The sequence below is a fragment of the Rattus norvegicus genome, chromosome 20 (assembly GCF_036323735.1).
Source record: "Rattus norvegicus strain BN/NHsdMcwi chromosome 20, GRCr8, whole genome shotgun sequence".
NCBI lineage: Eukaryota > Metazoa > Chordata > Mammalia > Rodentia > Muridae > Rattus > Rattus norvegicus.
Window position 1 is genome coordinate 5,183,022 of NC_086038.1, and position 21,569 is coordinate 5,204,590.

Sequence of the window (21,569 nt, forward strand, 5' to 3'; positions counted from 1 at the left end):
CTGTTCCATTTCGATGCCTTGGAGCACCCCAAGGGTGCTAAAGCCCGTTTGGGGGTTCCTTCCTCCATCTTGGAGCAGCAGTAGGGCTCCTGATGGAAATCAGCCTTCACAGCGTCCCCTCTGTTTGCCCAGTTCATCCTCAACGTGCGCCTAGACTACCGCATCTCCTACCTGCTGTCGGTCTTCAAGAAGGAGTTTGTGGAGGTCTTTCCCATGCAGGACAGCGGGGCAGACGGCACAGCCCCCGCCTTCGATTCCTCTAGTGAGTCTTTTTCCCTGGCATCTACTACTGTCGCCGCTCCGCTGCCCCAATCTTTCCTTTCCATGCCTGAAGTACATGTCCATCATCTCCCTGGTCACCGCCATGCGGAGCGGGGGAAGCCAGGACTTGAGGAAGCTCTCACATCCCACCAGGAGCCAGCCAGGGCCTGGCTTTCTGAGCTACTGAGCTTCCTGCTCTGCCGCTCTCACCCTGAAAGCTCTGTGCCCTCACAAAGGCGAGGCCAGGTGGAGGAGCTGCAAGGGCATCTGGGGCTGGCTTGGGCATCCTCTGTGTGAGTTTCTGGCTGCCCCACCTCTCTCTGTCACTTCTGCTTCCCACAGCTGCCAACATGAATCTGGACCGCATCGGGGAGCAGGCAGAGGCCATGTTTGGAGTAGGGTGAGGCTGGGGTTGAGGGGGGCTCCTGATCGGGGTTGGAGGTGGGTTGCCAACATAAGGCTTATAACCCCCTCTTTGGGCAACCTGGGTTTCCTGATGCTGAAGGCTTGACCATTCCCTCCACTGTGTCCCCCAGAAGACCCTCACCCACCACATGCACTGACGCTCCCTGGTTTGCCTGTCCCTCGTGGTATAGAGTAATCCAGGGAGCTAGTTCTTCTGGTAATTCCCACACCTTCATACAGGGCTGCTGTGCCTCTATGCTCAGCAGAGGTCAGGGCAACGGCTGTTCCCCTGTCTCACAGCAGGAGAGATGGGGGAGCTGTAGCATGGTACCCCTCCCCCACCAGCCCTCTGTGCCAGAGTGGAAGAGTCTTCTCAGCCTCTGCTACTGAGTGCCCAGCCTTCCTGGGTGTCTAGCATACCCATTGGGTCTCTTTTCAGAAATCCATTGTGAATTCATGACCTAGGGGAGGGGCTGGGGATGTAGATCGGTGGGGGATGTAGGTCAGTAGGGATATAGGTCAGTTGGTGGAAGACTGCTTATCTAGCATTCATGAGTCCCGGGTTCGATCCCCAGAACCTCAGAAGTCAGATGTGGCTTTGACACCTGTCACTCCAGTCCTCAGCAGGCGGGGGCAGAAAGGTCAGAGTTCAAGGGTGCCTGTCACTACATAGAAAGTTTGAGGCTGACCTGGGCTACGTGAGATATTGTCTCAGAAACAAACCAGAACAGAGAAGTATCAGAATAGATCCCATAAGACAAAAGCCCACAAACTTACAAGGGAAGCAGTGCACTGAAATGATTACCAAACCCCTGAAGAAAATAAATCGGAAGTAACAGCTACAAATGGGGCTCTTGATTAGCGCGTTAGACATCGGCAGCTGCGGGGTGGGCGTAATTAGCACCCCCGACTCCAGCTAGCGTAAATGGTGTCTCACAATTTTCACTAACAAGCTGAGCTGGCGCGAATGCGAAGTCTGGTGACAACCCCCAGGCTCCGTGGTATTCCCTCGCTGCAGGAACAAGCGTCTTCTCATCCCTCAGTGCTGGGGTCCCCACATGAAGGGGTCCTGCATCAGGGGCTCCACTGAGGGTTATCCCCAGGAGGATCCCTGGAGAGCCCGGGGCGGTGGTTCTTTGCACACGCTTGAGCCGGCAGTGACCGGGTATGGTTCTGCCACGAGGGTGGTGGGGGTACATGCCCTCACTCACTGGCCCGTGCCCACCCATGCCGGCAGGAAGACCAGCAGCATGCTAGAGGTGGATGACGAAGGGGGTCGCATGTTCCTGCGAGTGCTGCTGCACCTCACCATGCACGACTACCCACCTCTGGTCTCCGGCGCCCTGCAGCTGCTCTTCAAACATTTCAGCCAGCGCCAGGAGGCCATGCACACCTTCAAGCAGGTGAAGGGGGGTCACCAGCCCAGCCATGAGCACGGGGCCTGCCTGGAGCTCTGGGGCACACAGGGATCTAGTTGCTCGCAGATTGACAACAGGGATGTTTGTTGGTCCTCAGTGCACCTTGTTCACCGAGGTGGGGAGTTGGGGGGGTGAGGAGTGGGGGGGAATCTAGGCTCAGCCGCCTTTGGCACCTCCTGGCCTGACTTGTTTCCTATCCTGTGGACAAGGCTCGGGAGTGGTCAGCTATTCCCACCTTTCCTCACCCTTCTGTGTACTGGGTCTGGCTCACGGGTCCCTCACTGTGTACTGGGTCTGGCTCACGGGTCCCTCACTGAGTTACCCAGTGTCTTCCCTGTGGCTGTCACATCCCCTTGACCGCTTCCCGTGAGCAAGCACTGACAGTGTGCTGGTCCTGACACCAGCCTGCATCGAATTCCCTGCCGAGAGGAGGCCCAGACTGTGAGAGAGAGAGAGAGAGAGGGAGGGAGGGAGAGGGAGAGGGGAGGGAAGAGAGGGTGAGAGTGAGGAGGCCCTACTCCTTAGAGCTCAGGTCCCTCCTTCACTCAGGGTCCAGTGCCCCTCCCATGCATCTGCTGCCTGGGTGGACCGGTCAGGCCACAGAGTGTGCCGTGAGTCTGAGACTGTGGCCGGGTGACATGTTAGCTCAGGGCTGGAGTCAGAGAGGGCTTCCCAGAGGAAGGAGCTGTGAATACTGAGTGATACTTGTGTGGGAGTTCTGATCCCCGAATGGTTACAGATCTGGGGAGTGGGTGCCCCCGTGACCCCGGTACGCCCTCCGTTCGCAGGTGCAGCTGCTCATCTCAGCCCAGGATGTGGAGAACTACAAAGTGATCAAGTCGGAACTGGATCGACTGCGGACGATGGTGGAGAAGTCGGAGCTGTGGGTGGACAAGAAAGGCAGCGTCAAGGGCGAGGAGGGGGAGGCGGGCGCCAGCAAGGATAAGAAGGAGGTGAGGCAGCGTCTGGGAGCCAAACGGGGTGCCCCAAATTGAGGGTGCCTGGGTGACTCTGTCTTCTGCGTCCTCAGCGGCCCTCGGATGAGGAGGGATTTCTGCAGCCACACGGGGAGAAGAGCAGTGAGAACTACCAGATTGTCAAAGGCGTAAGTGGCTGGGCTGGGGTGAGGGAGTGGGGGGGAGGGGGGAAGACATGTCCTGCAGTTGGCCTCGACCTGACTCAGTTGGGGCTCCCACTGGCCTGGCCTCTCCAGCTCCTCCCTCCGGGTTCCGCAGCCAGGCATCTCCCAGTTTTCTGGCACATTCCAAACAGTCCCACTGAGGCCCTGATAGAGTTATTTTAAAGCTGGAGTTTAATGAGATTCCACTTTACGGCCATGTTGTTTCACACTTTATGGGAGGGGTGGGATTTTCCACCTCCGCTGGTTGGCCAGGATGGCCTGATTCAGCAGCTGCAGCCAGAAAGAGCCCTTTCCCCTCTCCTGTCCCAGTGGGATATGGGTGTGGCTGCAGCCAGCCAGGAGAGAGCTGCCCAGAGGACCCTGAGGAGGAGGAGGAGGCATAAGCTGCCATCCATCCCCTCTCCCCTGCAGATCCTGGAGAGGCTGAACAAGATGTGTGGGGTCGGGGAGCAGATGCGAAAGAAGCAACAGAGACTGCTGAAGAACATGGACGCCCACAAGGTCATGCTGGACCTGCTGCAGATCCCTTATGACAAGGTGACCTGGCGTCCAACCCAGTTTATGCTGGGTACCACAGCCCTCAAGGCCAACCTCCGCTGCCCCGGTGCAGATTTAGGTCATCTGCACCCACCTGCTCTTTCAAGTCTACCTCAATTGCACCCTGATCTTTGATCTCCCCTCTCTTGGTGGCACTGGGCATCAAACCCAGAGCCCTGCTCACGAAAAGCAAGCATTCTTTGCCTGAGCCACACAACCCTTGAGTTGAATTTGACCCAGCCTCAGCCTCCTTAACTAGGACCCCAGTCTCCTCTCTTCCTTTCTGACTGATCTTGCCTGTCAGCTCTGCCTGGACCTGTGGGTCATGACCTCTCTGGAGTCAAGTGACCCTTTCATGGTTCTCGAGGTCATCAGAAAACACAGATGTTTACATTAAGATTCACAGCTGGGTTGGGGGCTGGAGAGATGGCTCAGCGGTTAAGAGCACCCGACTGCTCTTCCAGAGGTCCTGAGTTCAATTCCCAGCAACCACATGGTGGCTCACAACCATCTGTAAGGAGATCCGATGCCCTCTTCTGGTGTGTCTGAAGACAGCTACAGTGTACTTATATATAATAAATGAATAAATAAATCTTTAAAAAAAAAAAAGATTCACAGCTGGCTAAATTGCACTTCCTAAGAAGTGGCGATGAAGGATGAAGTCACCACGACTCGAGGAACTGTAGTGCAGGGTGGAAACATTGGGGAAAAGTCTAGATTCTGACCTCTGACCCTGAGTTCCTTATTCCAATGGATCCATGACACCAAGTCCTTTGTCCCCTAGATTCCCTCACTCCAATTAAGTCTCTCTCGACCTTTGACCCTAAGCCCCTCCCCTCCACTGACCTCTTTTTCTTTATTGAATATTTGTGCCTGTCTGCACACGCACAGAGTTCAGAAGAGGGTGTCAGACGTCTGGAGATAGAATTTGTAGATGTTCGTGAGCCTCCTGGGCAGAGTGTTACGGGTGGACACTGGGTCCTTTGCAGGGGCAGCACGTACTCTTAGCTGCTTGAAGCCACTTGGATAATTTTCAAAGTTAATTTGTGTGTGTGCACCTGTGTGTGTGCGCGCCCATGTGACACATCAGAGAGGGGAAGGCATCAGAGGGGGGAAGGGGCAGAGCCTGCCCCTCCCTGGTGGCCCAGCAGCCTCTATTTGCACACAGAACGACAACAAGATGATGGAGATCCTGCGCTACACACACCAGTTCCTACAGAAGTTCTGTGCCGGGAACCCTGGCAACCAGGCCCTTCTGCACAAGCACTTGCAGCTCTTCCTCACGCCCGGGGTGAGGCACGCTGGGCCGGGTCCCTGGTGGCTGCCTCTCTGGTGGGCCTACCTTCTCTCTGATGCCCTCCCCTCTCCCTGATGCCCTCCCCTCTCTCTCATGCCCTACCCTTTCTCTGGTGGGCCTACCTTCTCTCTGATGCCCTCCCCTCTCCCTGATGCCCTCCCCTCTCTCTCATGCCCTACCCTTTCTCTGGTGGGCCTCCCCTCTCTGATGCCCTCCCCTCTCTCTTTCATGCCCTCCCCTCTCTCTCATGCCCCCCCCTCTCTGGTGGGCCTCCCCTCTCTCATGCCCTCCCCTCTCTCTGATGATGGGCCTCCCTTCTCTCTGATGTCCTCCCCTCTCTTTGCCCCCTCCCCTCTCTCTGCCCCCTCCCCTCTCTCTGATGGGCCTCCCCTCTCTCTCTCATGCCCCTCCCTCGCCCACCACAGCTCCTGGAGGCTGAGACCATGCAGCACATTTTCCTCAACAACTATCAGCTGTGCTCTGAGATCAGCGAGCCGGTGCTGCAACACTTCGTGCACCTGCTGGCCACACACGGGCGCCACGTGCAGTACCTGGACTTCCTGCATACTGTCATCAAGGCCGAGGGCAAGTACGTGAAGAAGTGTCAGGACATGATCATGACCGAGGTGAGAGCTGCCTGGGCCGCAGGGATCTGGGTGGTGGGGCCCAGGGAGGACTTGGAATGCTGGGCTCATAGAACCAGGGCCAGGAGAACCTGGGCGCCTGGGCCTGGTACGCAGTGGGAAGGCACAAATGTCTAGTCACGCAAAACTCTGAGAACGGGTGAGCCTTGGTCACAGTCTGGGAGTTCTGGTCCTGGGAGCATCTCAGAGGGTTGGGGGAGGGCAGGGGCAGAGGCAGTGATGTCAGCGAGACAGTTCAGCTGTAGCTGTCACTTTGGCAATGTCACTCCTGACCCGTGTCATTGGCTGGCTATGAGGGAGAGGAGGGAGGTGGGATGCGCCTCAGGGTCAGTGCACACTCTGGACGCTTTCTGGATCCAGCGTCAAGGTCTCTCAAATCAGCCAGGGAACCCCAAAACTCAGGCAGGAAGTCAGGCATGAAGGCTCACATCTGTGACCGGTTCATGACTAGCTATAGCTCTAGGTTCAAGGGATCTCTTCTGATGCCCTCTTCTGACCTCTGTGGGTACTGCATACATGTGGTGAACAGACCTGCATGCAAGCAAAACACCCATACACATAAGACAGAAAACAATAATTAAACAAAGAGTTCAAGGTTATCCTCAGCTACATAGTAATTTTGAGGCTAGCCTGGGCTATATGCAGCCCTGTTTCAGAAGCCCCAAACAAACCCCAAACTTAGGACCGAGGTGTTGCCTGGGGCTGCTGGACGAAGGTTCTGATCTTGCCTGCCTCCCCTCACAGCTGACCAACGCAGGCGACGACGTGGTGGTGTTCTACAATGACAAGGCCTCTCTGGCCCATCTGCTGGACATGATGAAGGCAGCCCGAGATGGCGTGGAGGACCACAGCCCCCTCATGTACCACATCTCCCTGGTGGACTTGCTGGCTGCCTGTGCAGAAGGCAAAAATGTCTACACAGAGATCAAGTGCACTTCCCTGCTGCCTCTAGAGGACGTGGTGTCGGTGGTGACCCACGAGGACTGCATCACGGAGGTGTGCGGCTCGGGCTGGGAGAAGGCTGTGGCGTTAGTCACGTGGAGGGGACTGGCAGAGGCACGGGACAGTGGGGAAGATGATGGGCAGGTTAAGAGGGGGAAGGCCGGCAGGCCCTGTTGATGAACCTCTTATGTGCCCGCTGCCCAGGTTAAAATGGCGTATGTGAACTTCGTGAACCACTGCTATGTAGACACGGAGGTGGAGATGAAGGAGATCTATACCAGCAACCACATCTGGACGCTCTTCGAGAACTTCACCCTGGACATGGCTCTGGTCTGTCCTGGGGGCCAGGGTGGGCTTTGTTTGGGGCGGAGGGAGGACCTGCAGATCTCCCCATAGGATTCTCCTCCTCCGTAGGTCTGTAACAAGCGGGAGAAGCGCCTGTCAGACCCCACCCTTGAGAAGTACGTGCTCACCGTGGTGCTGGACACCATCAGCGCCTTCTTCAGTTCCCCATTTTCAGAGAACAGCACATCCCTACAGGTGAGCAACCCATTTGGTCAAGCATGGCCACTTTAGCCGGCTGGCTCACAGGGCGAACTGCTTACTGCAGCACAGGAAAATGCAGCAGGGTGTTAGTCATTTACTGTGTAACAAACGGCCCCAGACGTGGATCAGAACTATAGTGGGAATGATACAAAGTAACCGACAAGGGTTGGGGATTTAGCTCAGTGGTAGAGCGCTTGCCTAGGAAGCGCAAGGCCCCCAGCTCCGAAAAAATGAACCAAAAAAAAAAAAAAAAAAAAAAAAAGAATCCACATACAGTAGTGACAGAGTGGATGCTGGCTGTCATCTTGTGGCAACAGAAGTCCTTAGAGCAAGAGTCAAAGTAACCGACAAGAAACAAGTTAAGGATCTGGGGCGGGGCTCACTGTTTGAGGAGTACAGTCTATCCTGGCATCAGGAGCACCCATGGCTGGTCACACTTCATCCAGTCAGTCACCCAGCAATGCATGCTGGTACTTGGTCCACTCCCTCCTTTTTATCCACGCTGGGGCTCCAGCCCATGGGCAGGTACAGCGAATGTTTAAGATGGGTCTTCTGTCTTTCTGGAAACATCCTCATAAACACACCCAACAATGACTTAGGTCCCATAGGATTGACAAGATCAACGAAGGAATCTCTCGGTCCTCTAGCCGGGTGTGCAGGCCCTGGGGTGATGAGGGTGGGTGTGGCTGCTGTCCCGGACAGCAGAGCCATGATGACCGGTATGACCACACACTTTGCAGAGCCTTGCACAGCTCTCAGGTGTTGGGCGGGCAGGCAGCCCTGTGACTCAGTGGTATCACCACAGAGGCATGGCCCACGTCACTGCCAGCCAGGCCTTGAGATTTTTCAGCCTTAACTAGAGACCCAAGAGACCTGTAGTTATACAGAAAATGGAGAAGAAACCAGCGGAAGTGCTCCCATGGATGCTGGGGCTGAGAAGAGTACATAGGTTAGGCACATCGGGCATGGTAGCATATACCTTGATCCCAGCACTCTGGAGGCAGAGACGGGGATCTCTGTGAGGTCGAGGCTAGCCTGGCCTGCAAAACCAGAGTGAGAGAGTGAGGCCCCCATCTTAAAAAAAAAAACAAAGGGGAAAACAAACAAGGTTAGATCCTGGAAGGATGAATTGTTTTGATAGACATTTGAGACAAGGAGACTCTGAAAATTTTTATCTGTGCCTGGGCATAGTAGTCCCAGCCCTGAAGAGGCAGAGGCAGGTGGATCTCTCTGAGTTTAAGGCCGGCCTGTCTCAAAAAAAAATTTTTTTTTTAATTGCCCCGGCCTCGGACTGGCTGTAGGGTAGAATGAAGTAGAATTTAAAATAAACCTTTGAATTTCATTATTGTATGTGTGTGTGCGACAGCTAGGGGGTGAGCAGGTGGGGGTCAGGACGCAATGTTGTAGAGTCAGGTCCTTTGTCTACTGTTCCTTGCGTTCGAATCAAGGTTGTCCGGCTTGTGAGACACACACATGTTAGGCTGTCTGACTGGCCTGGAGTCTGCCTTTCCTGTCTTTTTAAAAAAAAAAAAATTATTTTTTTTGTACGTAAGTACACTCAGCTGTCTTCAGACACACCAGAAGAGGGCATCGGATCCCATTACAGATGGTTGTGAGCCCCCATGTGGTTGCTGGGATTTGAACTCAGGACCTCTGGAAGGGCAGTCGGTGCTCTAACCGCTGAGCCATCTCTCCGGCCCTCCTCTCATTTGTTGTTTGGTTTTAAATTGTACTTTATGATTTTGACCTTTGGGCCTGGGTCTCACTATGTAGCTCTGGCTGGCCATGGGCCTGGAACTCCCCGAGGTCTGCTTGCCTCTGCTTCCTGAGAGCAGGGACGACGGGTGTGTGGGTGCCTGAGGAGGCAAGGGGGAGGGTCTTGGGTCTCCTGCAGCTGGAGTTAAAAGTATGCATGAGTCACACATGGGTGCTAGGACCTGCATTGGACCCTCAAAGGAGCAGCAAGCGCTCTTAGCCTCTGAGCCAGTGCAACCCTCCCTCATATCACTCTGAAGGAAGGCATGGCTGTGAGCCCAGGCTAGGGCTGCGTACAGTCAGAGGAGGTTGTTCATGGCTAAAATTAGTGACTTTCTATCCGGACCAAAGGGGAACTGTGGTAGAGGGTCCTGGGCCGGTGTTGCCGGCTGGGGCGGCCGAGCTCCCTCTGGGGTTCTGTGTCTCCTGCAGACGCATCAGACAATTGTGGTTCAGCTGCTGCAGTCCACCACCCGGCTGCTCGAGTGTCCTTGGCTGCAGCAGCAGCACAAGGGCTCGGTGGAGGCCTGTGTCCGCACCCTCGCCATGGTGGGTGAGTAACCCTGCTGGACTCACCCAGCGCCACCAGCAGGGAGCACCAGTCCCGTAACTACTGCCTTATCCGGAGTCCGAGTGTCTCTCGGGGTTGTCTGTCCTTCCTGGTGTCTGCCTAGCAAGTAGTTACATTTCCTTTTGCTGACTGCACCTGATCAGGCAGGAGGGGGTGCTGGGTTCCCTGTGTGCCCAACAGGGGCTCGGGCAGCGCTCAACCCCGTCCCCATTGGTCTGCCTGCCTCTTCCCCACTCCGTACCTGCCTGCCCTCCAGCGCTGCCCTCTCTTGCAGCCAAGAGTAGAGCCATCTTGCTGCCGATGGATCTGGATGCCCACATGAGCGCTCTGCTCAGCAGTGGGGGCAGCTGCTCAGCCGCGGCCCAACGCAGCGCTGCCAACTACAAGACGGCCACGAGGACCTTCCCTCGGGTCATCCCCACCGCCAACCAGTGGGACTACAAGAACATCATTGAGAAGTTACAGGTAGGCATGGCCGCCCTGCCTCCGGGAAAGGCCCACTCCAAGGCGGTGGCTGGGTTGGGGGTCGGGGGAGAGTTGCTGCCCCTCATAGCGGGTGGGATGTGGTCACACCCTGGTCACCTTGGGCCAGGTGGTGACCTTGCCCCCCTCCCTTCCAGGACATCATCACGGCCCTAGAAGAGCGGCTGAAGCCTCTGGTGCAGGCCGAGCTCTCGGTGCTGGTGGACATGCTGCACTGGCCCGAGCTGCTCTTTCTAGAGGGCAGTGAGGCCTACCAGCGCTGCGAGAGTGGCGGCTTCCTGTCCAAGTGAGCTGGGAAGCTGTGGTGACCTGGGTCCGGGCAGGGCACCCAGGGCCAGAGATGGGAGGGGCCGAGGCTGCATCAAGGCAGGCGGCCCCCTAAGTCTGTGTGCTTCTGCCACAGGCTCATCCGTCACACCAAGGGTCTCATGGAGTCGGAGGAGAAGCTGTGCGTGAAGGTGCTGCGGACGCTGCAGCAGATGCTGCAGAAGAAGAGCAAGTATGGGGACCGGGTGAGTGTCATGGCATCACCGGACTGGGCAAGGGCTCAGGAGGCAGGACCTTGGCCACCAAAAGCCGCATCTCACCTTTCCAGGGCAACCAGCTAAGGAAGATGCTGCTGCAGAATTACCTCCAGAACCGGAAGTCCGGTCCCCGGGGCGAGCTCACTGACCCCACAGGCTCTGGTCAGTGCCAGGGCCGCGCCCTGCCCTACCCCGCCCCGCCCCGCCCTGCCCTCCATGCCCCACCCCGCCTCGCCCCGCCTCGCCCCACCCCGCCTCACCCCGCCCCGAATGGCCGGCTCTTGCTTCAAACCACTGTCTCTCACAAGAGCTTCTCCCCAAGGCGTGGATCAGGACTGGTCCGCCATCGCAGCCACCCAGTGCCGGCTGGACAAGGAGGGGGCCACCAAGTTGGTGTGTGATCTCATCACCAGCACCAAGAACGAGAAGATCTTCCAGGAGAGCATCGGCCTGGCCATCCGCCTGCTGGACGGGGGCAACACTGAGATCCAGGTGTGGGGATCAGGGCAGAAGCTCCAGCTCTGAGGGAGCTGCCTGCTCGGGAGGAGCTGTGGCGCCGGGGGCGGCCCACGGTGATTGCACATTCTGTACCTATGCCTGTGTCCGTGGCCCTGTGCCTGCCCTGCAGCCTCGGTCCTGCTCCCCTAGGTCTACTAGTCTGTCATTTTAGAGTGTGATCTTCCTTGCTTTCTCTCCTCCGTTATTCCAAAGCCCCAACTTTTCTAGCCCGCATTCATTCATTCATTCACTCATTCATTCTGTTCACTCATTCATTTATTCACTCATTCACCCACTCATTCTGTTTTCTCTTTCATTCATCTACCCACTCATTCGTTCACTCATTAATTCTATTCATTCATTCACTTGTTCATTGTTCATTCATTCACTCATTAATTCTATTTACTCATTCACTCATTCATTGTTCATTTATTTACTCATTCACTCATTCTGTTTCCACTTTCATTCATTCACTCATTCACTCACTCACTCACCCCCCTCCATTCACGTTTCCCAACCAGCACTTGACACCCAACCATGTCGCTGATGTAAGCAGCAAGCATCCAGCTCTGAAAAAGGAGACATGATCTGTGATCTCTCTCTCTTTTTTTTTTTTTTTTTTTGGTTCTTTTTTTTCGGAGCTGGGGACCGAACCCAGGGCCTTGCGCTTCCTAGGCAAGCGCTCTACCACTGAGCTAAATCCCCAACCCCCTGTGATCTCTTGATACCTGTGTTTCGTGGGCAGTGTCGGCACACTTTGGAAATCGGGATCCAAGACAGGAGATGAGGAATGCAGGGCACATAAGTTAAAAGAGGAGCAACAGGCCGGCCTCATGGCTTGGCCTTGCTGGCTCTGTCACTCAGGGTGCTGAGTCAGGCAGGGGGCTCCCAGGTTCAAGGCTTACCTGGACTACAGAGCAGTTTCAAGGCCGGCCTGGGCACTGTCCCTCAGCCTTGTCTTAGTAAAAAGAGAGACGAGGGGTGGTATAGGAGCCAGAGGCTGGTGGATCTCTGTGAGTTGGAGGCCAGCCTGGCTTTACATAGTGAGTTACAGGGCAGCCAGAGCTACAAAGACTGTCTCAAAACAAACAAAAACAACAGCAAAACAAAAATAACTAAGGAGAGAAAGAAGCCCCATTTAACTGGTGGGCGTGGTGAGGCTCCCCTGGCCTTCCCAATGCCCTAGGCTTCATCCCTGCAGGGATGGAGTGGCAAACATGCAACGGGCAAGCCTAGGTGACAGGGATGTAGACTAGGGTGATGCTGGAGCTGTGGGAAGAGTGTAGTGTGCAGGGCAGCCATGAAGGGGCCGGGGTGGGAGGGCCTTGGTCTTAGCAGCGCAGCGGGCTCTCAGGTGGCTTCCTGGTGCTGAGGGAGGTGGAGCCACTGAAGCATTCCTGCAGTGGGGAGACAGGATTTAAGTTTCCTAGGGGGATCCCTTTGGCTGCAGTGTGGAGCAGCTCCTGGAGCTGGTGGCCAGCAGGGCCTGGGCAGATGCAGCATGGCCCCCCAACATTGTAGTCCTGACAGGCTGGCCTTCCCCATCAACTGCTGGGCCCTGAAGCCCATCCTTAGCCTGTCTCAGAGCAAGCGTGTCTCCTAGACTTCCTCTGTAGGGCCAGTTTGATGCCTGCTTACCACGCCCTGGGGCCAGACTCAGGGCTGACACCGCTCTCTGCCCCCCTTGCCCTTCTCCAGAAGTCTTTCTACAACCTGATGACAAGTGACAAGAAGTCAGAGCGCTTCTTCAAAGTGCTGCATGACCGCATGAAGCGTGCCCAGCAGGAGACCAAGTCCACAGTTGCCGTCAACATGAGTGACCTGGGCAGCCAGCCTCGTGAGGACCGTGAGCCAGCAGACCCTACCACCAAAGGTGGAGCTCCGGGCAGACATGGGGTGTGGGGTCTATCATGGGTGGGGAGAGGCTTCCCATAGCCCCAGTCTTATCAAGGCCCGCCCCACAGGTCGCGTGTCCTCCTTCTCCATGCCCAGCTCCTCCCGATATTCGCTGGGCCCTGGCTTGCACCGGGGGCACGACGTGAGCGAGCGTGCGCAGAACAACGAGATGGGGACCTCGGTGCTCATCATGCGGCCCATCCTGCGCTTCCTGCAGCTGCTGTGTGAGAACCATAACCGGGACCTGCAGGTGAGTGCCTTGCCCGTTCCTGCCTGTCCGCCCCTCTGCATCCCGGACTGCTACTGGGCACGGCTTGCTGGGACTGGTGTCTTCCGCCTCGCGGGTGTGACCGTGCTGTGTGTGCCACACCCACCCCGCCTGTGCTCCGCAGAACTTCCTGCGCTGTCAGAACAACAAGACCAACTACAACCTCGTGTGTGAGACCCTGCAGTTCCTGGACATCATGTGTGGCAGCACCACAGGGGGCCTGGGGCTGCTGGGGCTCTACATCAACGAGGACAATGTGGGCCTGGTCATCCAGACCTTGGAGACCCTCACAGAGTACTGCCAGGGCCCGTGCCATGAGAACCAGGTGGGCTGCCTCAGCGTGGCCGTGGGCTTTGTGAAGGGGCTGAGTGGGTGGGGGTGGGGGTGGGGCTGCGGGGCCACCATGACTGACAGGTCTGGCGCTCGCATCTCCCACCGCCTCCCGTCAGACCTGCATCGTGACTCACGAGTCCAACGGCATTGACATCATCACGGCGCTGATCCTCAATGACATCAGCCCGCTCTGCAAGTACCGCATGGACCTGGTGCTGCAGCTCAAGGTGGGGTCCCGGGCGGTGGGCGTGCGGGCTGTGCCTGTGAGGTGTGTGCTCACGTGTGAGTGACAAGGGTATTTGGCGTGTGGGGCGCCATGTTGTGCTGTATGCGATGATGCTCCTTCTGTGCGTGCATTTGGTGAGGTGCGCAGGTTGCACTGGCTACACAGGAGTAGGGGCGTGAAGACATCATGCTCTCCCCCCCCCCCACTTCCTCTGTGTGTTGGCGAGTGGGGTGCGGGGGCTGGAGCTTGAGCGTGTTTACTCAGGATGGGTGAGGCTGACCTGTAGGGGGCGTAACACACTGGTCACAGTGGGAGCCCTCAGACCTGGCTTGCTTCCGGCACCCCCTCCACCCAGGACAATGCCTCCAAGCTGCTCCTGGCTCTGATGGAGAGTCGACATGACAGCGAGAATGCAGAACGCATCCTCATCAGCCTTCGGCCTCAGGAGCTGGTGAGGAGGATGGACGGACTGGCAGCGGGAGGAGACAGAGTGTGGAGATGGCGGTCAGGGTGTAACAGCAAATGCTCTCCCCACCGCCCCCTAGGTGGACGTGATCAAGAAGGCCTACCTGCAGGAGGAGGAGCGGGAAAATTCCGAAGTGAGCCCACGTGAAGTGGGCCACAACATCTACATCCTGGCACTGCAGGTACCGAATCTGCCCGAGGCCCTGCCCCTCTGTGGCCACGCCCCCCGAGGCAGTGCCCATCGTTCTCCTGTCCTGTCTTCTGCAGCTTTCCAGGCACAACAAGCAGCTACAGCACCTGCTGAAGCCGGTGAAGCGCATCCAGGAGGAGGAGGCCGAGGGCATCTCTTCCATGGTGAGAGTTTGGGGGTGGAGTTGGGCGGGGAGTGGGGGAAGAAGAACTGTGGCCCGAGGGCAGGCCTGGGGCTCTGTGGGAATCAAATGAGCAAGGAGCAGACTGGTGACAGAAAGCTGCTATCCTGTGAGGCCAGCCTGGAACCCAGTGAGCAGGGACCTGAGAGACAAGCTAGGGTCTGGGGTGGGTTTGCAGCAGGACGGGGGTACGGTGGTGTAACCCTGACAAGAGAAATGAAAGCAAGACCTCCTTGGTTCTGGGGCAGGTCTGGAATATTCTAGCAGGCCCCTGGGCAGGACTGGGAAGGGTGGGCTTAGGCTGGCTCTGGCTGGGGGCAAGGCTGACCAGGTGGCCCCGCCCCCCGTGGGACTGACCCCCTGTGGCCCCACCCCCAGCTCAGCCTCAACAACAAGCAGCTCTCTCAGATGCTCAAGTCCTCAGCCCCTGCCCAAGAGGAGGAGGAAGACCCGCTGGCCTACTATGAGAACCACACCTCGCAGATTGAGGTGAGGTGGAAGGCACTCGGTGTGCCTGGGAGGTGGTGAGGGCCTCTGCCCCGATGTGACCAAGTGTTGCTGGGCCAATCAGATTGTGCGGCAAGACCGAAGCATGGAGCAGATCGTGTTCCCGGTACCTGCCATCTGCCAGTTCCTGACAGAGGAGACCAAGCACCGGCTCTTCACCACCACGGAGCAGGACGAGCAGGGCAGCAAAGTGAGCGACTTCTTCGACCAGTCCTCCTTCCTGCACAACGAGATGGAGTGGCAGCGCCGGCTTCGCAGTGAGGACCAGCGGGTGCCTCCTCCCCTTCCTGGGGCTCCCCCGGGCAGAGGGGTTGTGGGGACCCACACGCCACGCTGTGTCCTTAGGCATGCCGCTCATCTACTGGTTCTCCCGCCGCATGACGCTGTGGGGTAGCATCTCCTTCAACCTGGCAGTGTTCATCAACATCATCATTGCCTTCTTCTACCCCTACGTGGAAGGCGCGTCCACGGGTGAGACTGTCCACCCTCCCTGACACACCCCTACACTGCCCTGTGGGGGTCAAGCGACAGACACACTTTCTGGCCTCATGGGAGATAGCCTCTGTGTGTGTGTGTGTGTGTGTGTGTGTGTGTGTGTGTGTGTGTGTGTGTGTGTGTGTGGTGTAGGCATGACAGGGTACAGCAGGTATGATCAGGTCCTTAAGGACCCTGGGAAAGGGAGATGGGGTGGGGGAGGCTCTGGAACTCACACTGGGCCCATTCGGGTTTGAGTCTCCTGTTCACGCCTGTCCCCAGGCGTGCTGGTCTCCTCACTCATGGCTCCCCACTGCCCCCAGGCGTGCTGGGCTCCCCACTCATCTCGCTCCTCTTCTGGATCCTCATCTGCTTCTCCATTGCCGCGCTGTTCACCAAGCACTACAGCGTCCGTCCCCTCATTGTGGCACTGGTCCTTCGCTCCATCTACTACCTGGGCATTGGGCCCACGCTCAACATCCTGGGTGCTCTCAATGTGAGTGCCGCGGGGCCCTGTGGCCATGGCGCTCACCTCCTGATCCCTCCCACTCTTGGTCCCAGCTCCTGGTAGTCAGAGGGTGAGCCTGGTGTTCTGTGCTCCTCCCACAACTGAGGCAGCCAGGACTCAGACAGGGGCTGCCTCAAGGGCAGGGTGCTGCCCTGAGAGATGGGGAAGAAGTCTTTTCCCTAGTCAGGGGCCGTAAGGCGGGGGGCTTTTCTGCCCCAGCCTGCTTCACCTGAGACTCCTGGAGCTTCTCTGAGTCCCAGGAGCCCAGGCAGTTCCACGGGTGCTCTGCCTCTCAGGATGAGTGACAGCAGTACCACTCGTGTCCCTGGGGTGGACTGGCAGGCTGGAGGGTCAGGATGGAAGTTGGAGTGCTGACCTCCACACCCGCCCTTTATACCTAGCTGACCAACAAGATCGTGTTTGTGGTGAGCTTCGTGGGCAACCGCGGCACCTTCATCCGTGGCTATAAAGCAATGGTCATGGACATGGAGTTCCTGTATCACGTGGGCTACATCCTGACGAGTGTCCTGGGCCTCTTTGCTCATGAGCTCTTCTACAGTATCCTGGTGAGCCTACGGTGCGCTGTGACGGGGCCTTCCAGCCCTAGTCTCCCGAGAGCCTCCAGCTCTCCGGTACAGAGGAGGGATCAGCCAGACCAGGCAACCCGAACACTCGTGTGTAACTGCGAGCGGGTTTGTTACTGCCATGTCCTTGAAGCACAGGATGACAGGAGCTAGTATGACAAACACTTTGCTGGGAGTGGCTGATGTCCGCCCTCCTGGGATGCCCCCCACCCCCTACCCCCAGTCTCAGAACCAGATTCTCCTAGAAGCCTCCCCGTTTGCCCCATTGCAGCCTGAGCACTGGCCCCGTTGGCAGAGCCTGTGGTAGCCATTGGGGCCTGGCTCACGGAGGTGCCGTCCTTGCAGCTCTTTGACCTCATCTACCGAGAGGAGACGCTGTTTAATGTCATCAAGAGCGTGACCCGCAATGGCCGCTCCATCCTGCTAACTGCCCTGCTGGCCCTCATCCTTGTCTACCTCTTCTCCATCGTGGGCTTCCTCTTCCTCAAGGATGACTTCATCCTGGAGGTGGACCGGCTGCCTGGGAACCACTCCAGAGGTCTCGGGGACTTCTGTCTGGGGTGGGCGTGTGGGGTGACAATCCACATGCACAGGTGGCAGCACCAGACAGGGCATGCTTGTTCCTCCAGGCTCCCTGCCTTCCTCCTGTTGGATTTTGGGAGGTCTAGCCTATACCAACCTGCATCTCCACACATGAATGTTAGCTCACTGCAGTCAGAAAGGTCGGCAGAGCCTTGATAGCCTCTGGCTTGAGCGGAACCCATGTAGATCTGTCATTCATACAGAGCTGGCTGTCTGCAGGGGCTGCCTGGGGGCCGGGCCCAGGGTCTCAGAGACCCTCCTACTGTGTGGTGGTCTCTGTGTGAGACAGCAGGGCCAGGAGAGGCCTCTCAGGACAGACTAGCGAGACGCTATGGTCAGACAGACAGACATTTGGACCTCCTTGTGACCTTGTTGCTGTCATCTCCAGCCAGCACCCTGGGGATGCCACACGGAGCTGCCACATTTATGGGCACATGTAGTGGGGACAAGATGGACTGTGTCTCTGAGGTCTCGGTGCCTGAGATCCTAGAAGGTAAGATGACTCTAGCATCTGCAGGGTGGGGTGGGGTGGGCGGGGCAAGATGGGCAGCGCCAGGTCCCAACGTACTGACCGCCCACAGAGGACGAGGAGCTGGACAGCACAGAGCGGGCCTGTGATACTCTGCTTATGTGTATTGTCACCGTCATGAACCACGGACTGAGGAACGGTGGCGGCGTGGGCGACATCCTCCGCAAGCCCTCCAAAGACGTAAGCACCATCCCACCCATTGGATGGATGCCCCCGTATCCAGCCGGTTTCTGGGGCACTGTCCAGAGCTGTCAGCTTCCTGCCCCCCAGCACACTGTAGATGCTACAAGGGTCACCACAGCAACCAGTCTTGGCTCTGAGGCTTGGGAAGGTGTGAGCCATCAGCAGTCAGTGGCTTCCTCAGCCCAGTGGGGAGGGCAGGGTGGAGCCTCAGGACTTGGACACAGGGCTGCAGGCTGCCCTGTTTTGTAGGACTTGTAAGGGCTTCCTCCTGGTCAGCCGTTTCCCAGTGTTAGCTCATGGCAATGACAGCGGGGGTCACGGTTGTCTGTGGGTTCCCATGTTCGCTCTCGGTTGGGGCTCGCGGTGACTCTGCCCTTGTGTGTCCCCTTGCTCTGCAGGAGTCGCTCTTCCCAGCCAGGGTGGTGTACGACCTCCTGTTCTTCTTCATTGTCATCATTATTGTCCTGAACCTCATCTTTGGGGTGATCATCGACACCTTCGCCGACCTGCGCAGCGAGAAGCAGAAGAAAGAGGAAATCCTCAAGACCACGTGCTTCATCTGTGGTGAGGCCCACTTCCTCACTTGGCTGTTTCCGACTGCGCGGCCTGAGGCTTCTAAGCCGTAGCACCCAGTCTTACCCTTGCTGACCTGACCTATGCTGGGATCAGCAGGACCTGGGCAGTCACTGCTTCGTGCCACTGTGGCCTCCAGGAGAGGAACCTGAGGCCACTGTGGCCTCAGACTTCTGGTTTTGGCCCATTTTGCTCCTTCTGAACCTAGTCATGTCCTCACCAGTGGCCCGCCTTCAGGACATGCCATTGACCCAGCTAGTCCTGTCACCACTGGGCTCAGGCAATCCTGATGTTCCCAGAGTCCCTAGTGCTCTGCAGGAGGGCTGTAGCCAGGTACCACTAAGCAGTGGGAGCTTGAATATCGACCCAAATCGCCCAGGGGAGCTATTAGAAGCAGTCCCCATGGTGGCCCTCCTTCTGCCCCCAGGTCTGGAGAGGGACAAGTTTGACAACAAGACAGTGTCCTTTGAAGAGCACATCAAACTGGAGCACAACATGTGGAACTACCTGTACTTCATTGTGCTGGTCCGTGTCAAGAACAAGACAGACTACACGGGCCCCGAGAGCTACGTGGCTCAGATGATCAAGGTGAGAGTGTACGCCTGAGCAGCCTTTCACACCTGGGAGGAGACACAACGTCTGCCGGCCTTGGCCTGAGGGTTGACTGCGGGGCCAGCCAAGGAGTGAGGAGGGAGCAGCTGGGGCCAGCCCTCCGCTGTGCAGAGCCCGGCTAGTCACTACCCATGGGTCCATGCTTCTCCTCTGAGGAGAGAGCAAACTTGCAGTGAATCTGTCAGTCCTGGAGAAGCCTGGTGTACCAAGGACCCCCACCCCAAGGCCCAGCAGCAGGTGGGGGGGGGCAGTGGAGTGAGGAGACCCCGCTGAGGGATGTAGATTCCCCACAGAGCCTCTTTTAGAGGGCACAGCAAAGGAGAACAGCTTCCTAAAGTCAGCTTCATCCCAGTCAGAGAGGAAGCCTGGAAAAGCTTAAAAATACCAGGCTTAGAGGAATTAGACGAAATCCTTCTAATTTCCAGTCATGGCTGCAGTGCCGCCTCAGAATTCATAGCTGTGGCAGGGTACCAGAAAACTGCTTGGCTCACGCCCCTCTCCTGTATCCCGGGAGACATGGCTTCCCTCCTCTGGCACGAGTCAGATGCTCACCCTCCAGGGCTGCCGTCTGTGTGACTCTGATGTTCGCCCGCAGCAGTGGAGAGGAGGGAGCGTGTCTGGGTCTTGGCCTTCCTGTTCCGTGGCTGTGGCAGGGCGTGTGCAGATGGCTCGCTGGAGGATAGGGCCACCTCACTGAGGGCAGTTCAGATTTTCCTATGACACACACATTCCTGATGGCCGTCTGATAAAGGGCGTGGCTCTCCCCGAACCACACCTCATCCTTCCTCACCCCTCATCATTCCTCACCCCTCATCATTCCTCACCCTGACACTGTTTCAGAACAAGAACCTGGACTGGTTCCCACGGATGCGCGCCATGTCCTTGGTGAGCGGCGAGGGCGAGGGCGAGCAGAACGAGATCCGCATCCTGCAGGAGAAGCTTGGCTCCACCATGAAGCTGGTCTCGCACCTCACCGCCCAGCTCAATGAGCTCAAGGAACAGGTGTGCTCCCAGGCTGGGTGTCCCTGGCGTTGGTGCCATGTGGGGTAGGAGCCATCGAAGTCATGGGGACCCTGTTTCAGGTTGAGACTTGCTTGCCAACGGTCCTTTCTAGGGCGGCTCGTGGTCTCCTGACCACAGCACCAATCAAAGGTTTGACTCGCTATCGAGAGACAACCTGGGGGTTGGGGCTGACCATCTGCCATCAGGGCCAAGGGGTGGCTGGGCCCTTTGGGGAGGATGCAGACTTTCATGGTGCTGTGGAAAAGAAAGCCAGGCCACCCAACTGACAACTCTTTTAACTCAGATGACGGAGCAGCGGAAGCGGAGGCAACGTCTGGGCTTCGTGGACGTGCAGAACTGCATGAGCCGCTGAGCAGAGCGGAGCCTCGGAGGCCCCCACGGGAGGCCGGCTGCCCACAGCGCCGCCCTTCCTTCAGGTCAGGTAGAAGCCAGGTGCCTGCCCCATCTTCAGCTCAGCTGCCACCCTCCCTCCCCAAGCCAGGCTCTGGCCAGTGGGAGTGCCAGAGCAGAGCACGGTCCTGCTTAGTAAGTACCCTTGAAGAGACTCGGTTTACCTTAGTGCCTTAGGGGATGCCAAGTCCTCCAGACTGCTGTCCTTCGAAGCAGTGACTGGCATTCCTCAGTGGCCCTGGCAGGTGGTTAAAAGTGGGCTGCCTCTCACCTCCAAGCACTACATTGTGGCTGTCCCCTGCCTGCCACCCTGGCTCAGGAAGGTGGTAGCCTGCTGTTATTAGCTTCCTAGGGCTTTGATATTTAACTTATTCCTGGGGGCCATCCCACCCTCCTGTGCCTGCTGGGGACAGTGTGGCCCCGTCCCAGGAGCCTCATGACTCAGGATGGACCTTGCTCCCAGGACTTTCTCTAGGCTTTGTAGGCAAGCCTCACAAGCCCAGCAACAGGCCTGGGCTGTGTGACAGTGGCTTCTCTCTTTTTGGTGTAATGTTTTACATGTCCTGTGTCCTGGAGACTAATGTGTTAATTGCCTTAAATAAATTAATAGACTCCAAGTCCATCAGTGGGGTCATGCTTCTGCCTCCTAGGCCAACACCCTGCTGGCCTGGCCTCCTCAAGCTCAGGATGCTAAATGCCACCTACTGCACCCCAACACCTGCCAGGGCTCTGGTGCCCTGCTGGGCTCGACCCCTTTGCCCACTTGCAGGTCACCTGAGTAGGAACTGAGCACCTAATGGAAGCGAGGTTCTAAGCAGTTACAGTAAGGTGGCCGTGTAACCTCCCAGTGCCCCTGCCACACTCGGGTCAGACACTTGGGCGTGCGTTTCTGGTGGGCTGGAGCTGTCTCCTGAGTGGGAGGGCCACGCAGGACGGCCATGCTGTGGCCTGCTGCTACCATGCCGCAGGGGCCCTGAGACTCCTCCCTAGGGCTGCAGACAGACCTCAGGCTGGGAGGGGATG

General features: G+C 57.5%; 1 protein-coding gene and 2 long non-coding RNA genes across 6 annotated transcripts in view; 1 reads left to right on the top strand and 2 right to left on the bottom strand.

The window, feature by feature from the left end:
• Itpr3 (inositol 1,4,5-trisphosphate receptor, type 3) overlaps positions 1-21,168 on the top strand; it is a 65,637-nt gene extending 44,469 nt beyond the window's left edge. Inside the window, exons 24-59 of one of the 2 annotated variants that reach the window (XM_063278985.1) lie at positions 133-262; positions 604-661; positions 1,904-2,069; positions 2,873-3,037; positions 3,115-3,189; positions 3,637-3,762; positions 4,931-5,053; positions 5,485-5,685; positions 6,448-6,699; positions 6,850-6,975; positions 7,060-7,185; positions 9,379-9,499; positions 9,792-9,982; positions 10,138-10,286; positions 10,404-10,512; positions 10,596-10,686; positions 10,847-11,016; positions 12,721-12,895; positions 12,987-13,168; positions 13,311-13,511; positions 13,636-13,746; positions 14,101-14,196; positions 14,291-14,392; positions 14,478-14,564; positions 14,960-15,070; positions 15,153-15,345; positions 15,434-15,559; positions 15,886-16,058; positions 16,472-16,636; positions 17,000-17,192; positions 17,625-17,729; positions 17,818-17,945; positions 18,347-18,512; positions 18,949-19,109; positions 19,974-20,135; positions 20,440-21,168. In XM_063278985.1, coding sequence (XP_063135055.1) covers positions 133-262; positions 604-661; positions 1,904-2,069; positions 2,873-3,037; positions 3,115-3,189; positions 3,637-3,762; positions 4,931-5,053; positions 5,485-5,685; positions 6,448-6,699; positions 6,850-6,975; positions 7,060-7,185; positions 9,379-9,499; positions 9,792-9,982; positions 10,138-10,286; positions 10,404-10,512; positions 10,596-10,686; positions 10,847-11,016; positions 12,721-12,895; positions 12,987-13,168; positions 13,311-13,511; positions 13,636-13,746; positions 14,101-14,196; positions 14,291-14,392; positions 14,478-14,564; positions 14,960-15,070; positions 15,153-15,345; positions 15,434-15,559; positions 15,886-16,058; positions 16,472-16,636; positions 17,000-17,192; positions 17,625-17,729; positions 17,818-17,945; positions 18,347-18,512; positions 18,949-19,109; positions 19,974-20,135; positions 20,440-20,508 — 5,085 coding nt within the window. In that variant the 3' untranslated portion in view covers positions 20,509-21,168. The remainder of the gene's footprint in view (positions 1-132; positions 263-603; positions 662-1,903; positions 2,070-2,872; positions 3,038-3,114; positions 3,190-3,636; positions 3,763-4,930; positions 5,054-5,484; positions 5,686-6,447; positions 6,700-6,849; positions 6,976-7,059; positions 7,186-9,378; positions 9,500-9,791; positions 9,983-10,137; positions 10,287-10,403; positions 10,513-10,595; positions 10,687-10,846; positions 11,017-12,720; positions 12,896-12,986; positions 13,169-13,310; positions 13,512-13,635; positions 13,747-14,100; positions 14,197-14,290; positions 14,393-14,477; positions 14,565-14,959; positions 15,071-15,152; positions 15,346-15,433; positions 15,560-15,885; positions 16,059-16,471; positions 16,637-16,999; positions 17,193-17,624; positions 17,730-17,817; positions 17,946-18,346; positions 18,513-18,948; positions 19,110-19,973; positions 20,136-20,439) is intronic. The other variant, NM_013138.2, reaches the window with a different exon arrangement.
• LOC134483859 (uncharacterized) lies at positions 6,927-9,896 on the bottom strand. 3 transcript variants are annotated; one of them, XR_010060976.1, is made up of 3 exons: positions 9,759-9,896; positions 7,575-9,652; positions 6,927-7,061 (listed from the first exon to the last, which is right to left on the bottom strand). It is a non-coding gene; the product is annotated as an uncharacterized LOC134483859 (long non-coding RNA). The 3 variants fall into 3 exon arrangements; XR_010060977.1 differs by lacking the exon at positions 6,927-7,061 and having other exon boundaries at positions 7,403-8,064; positions 8,171-9,652; XR_010060974.1 differs by lacking the exon at positions 6,927-7,061 and having other exon boundaries at positions 7,403-9,652.
• Positions 13,741-19,976, bottom strand: LOC120098963 (uncharacterized). Its single transcript, XR_010060978.1, has 3 exons — positions 19,686-19,976; positions 14,315-19,141; positions 13,741-14,214 (listed from the first exon to the last, which is right to left on the bottom strand). It is a non-coding gene; the product is annotated as an uncharacterized LOC120098963 (long non-coding RNA).
• Positions 21,169-21,569: the final 401 nt, after the last annotated feature.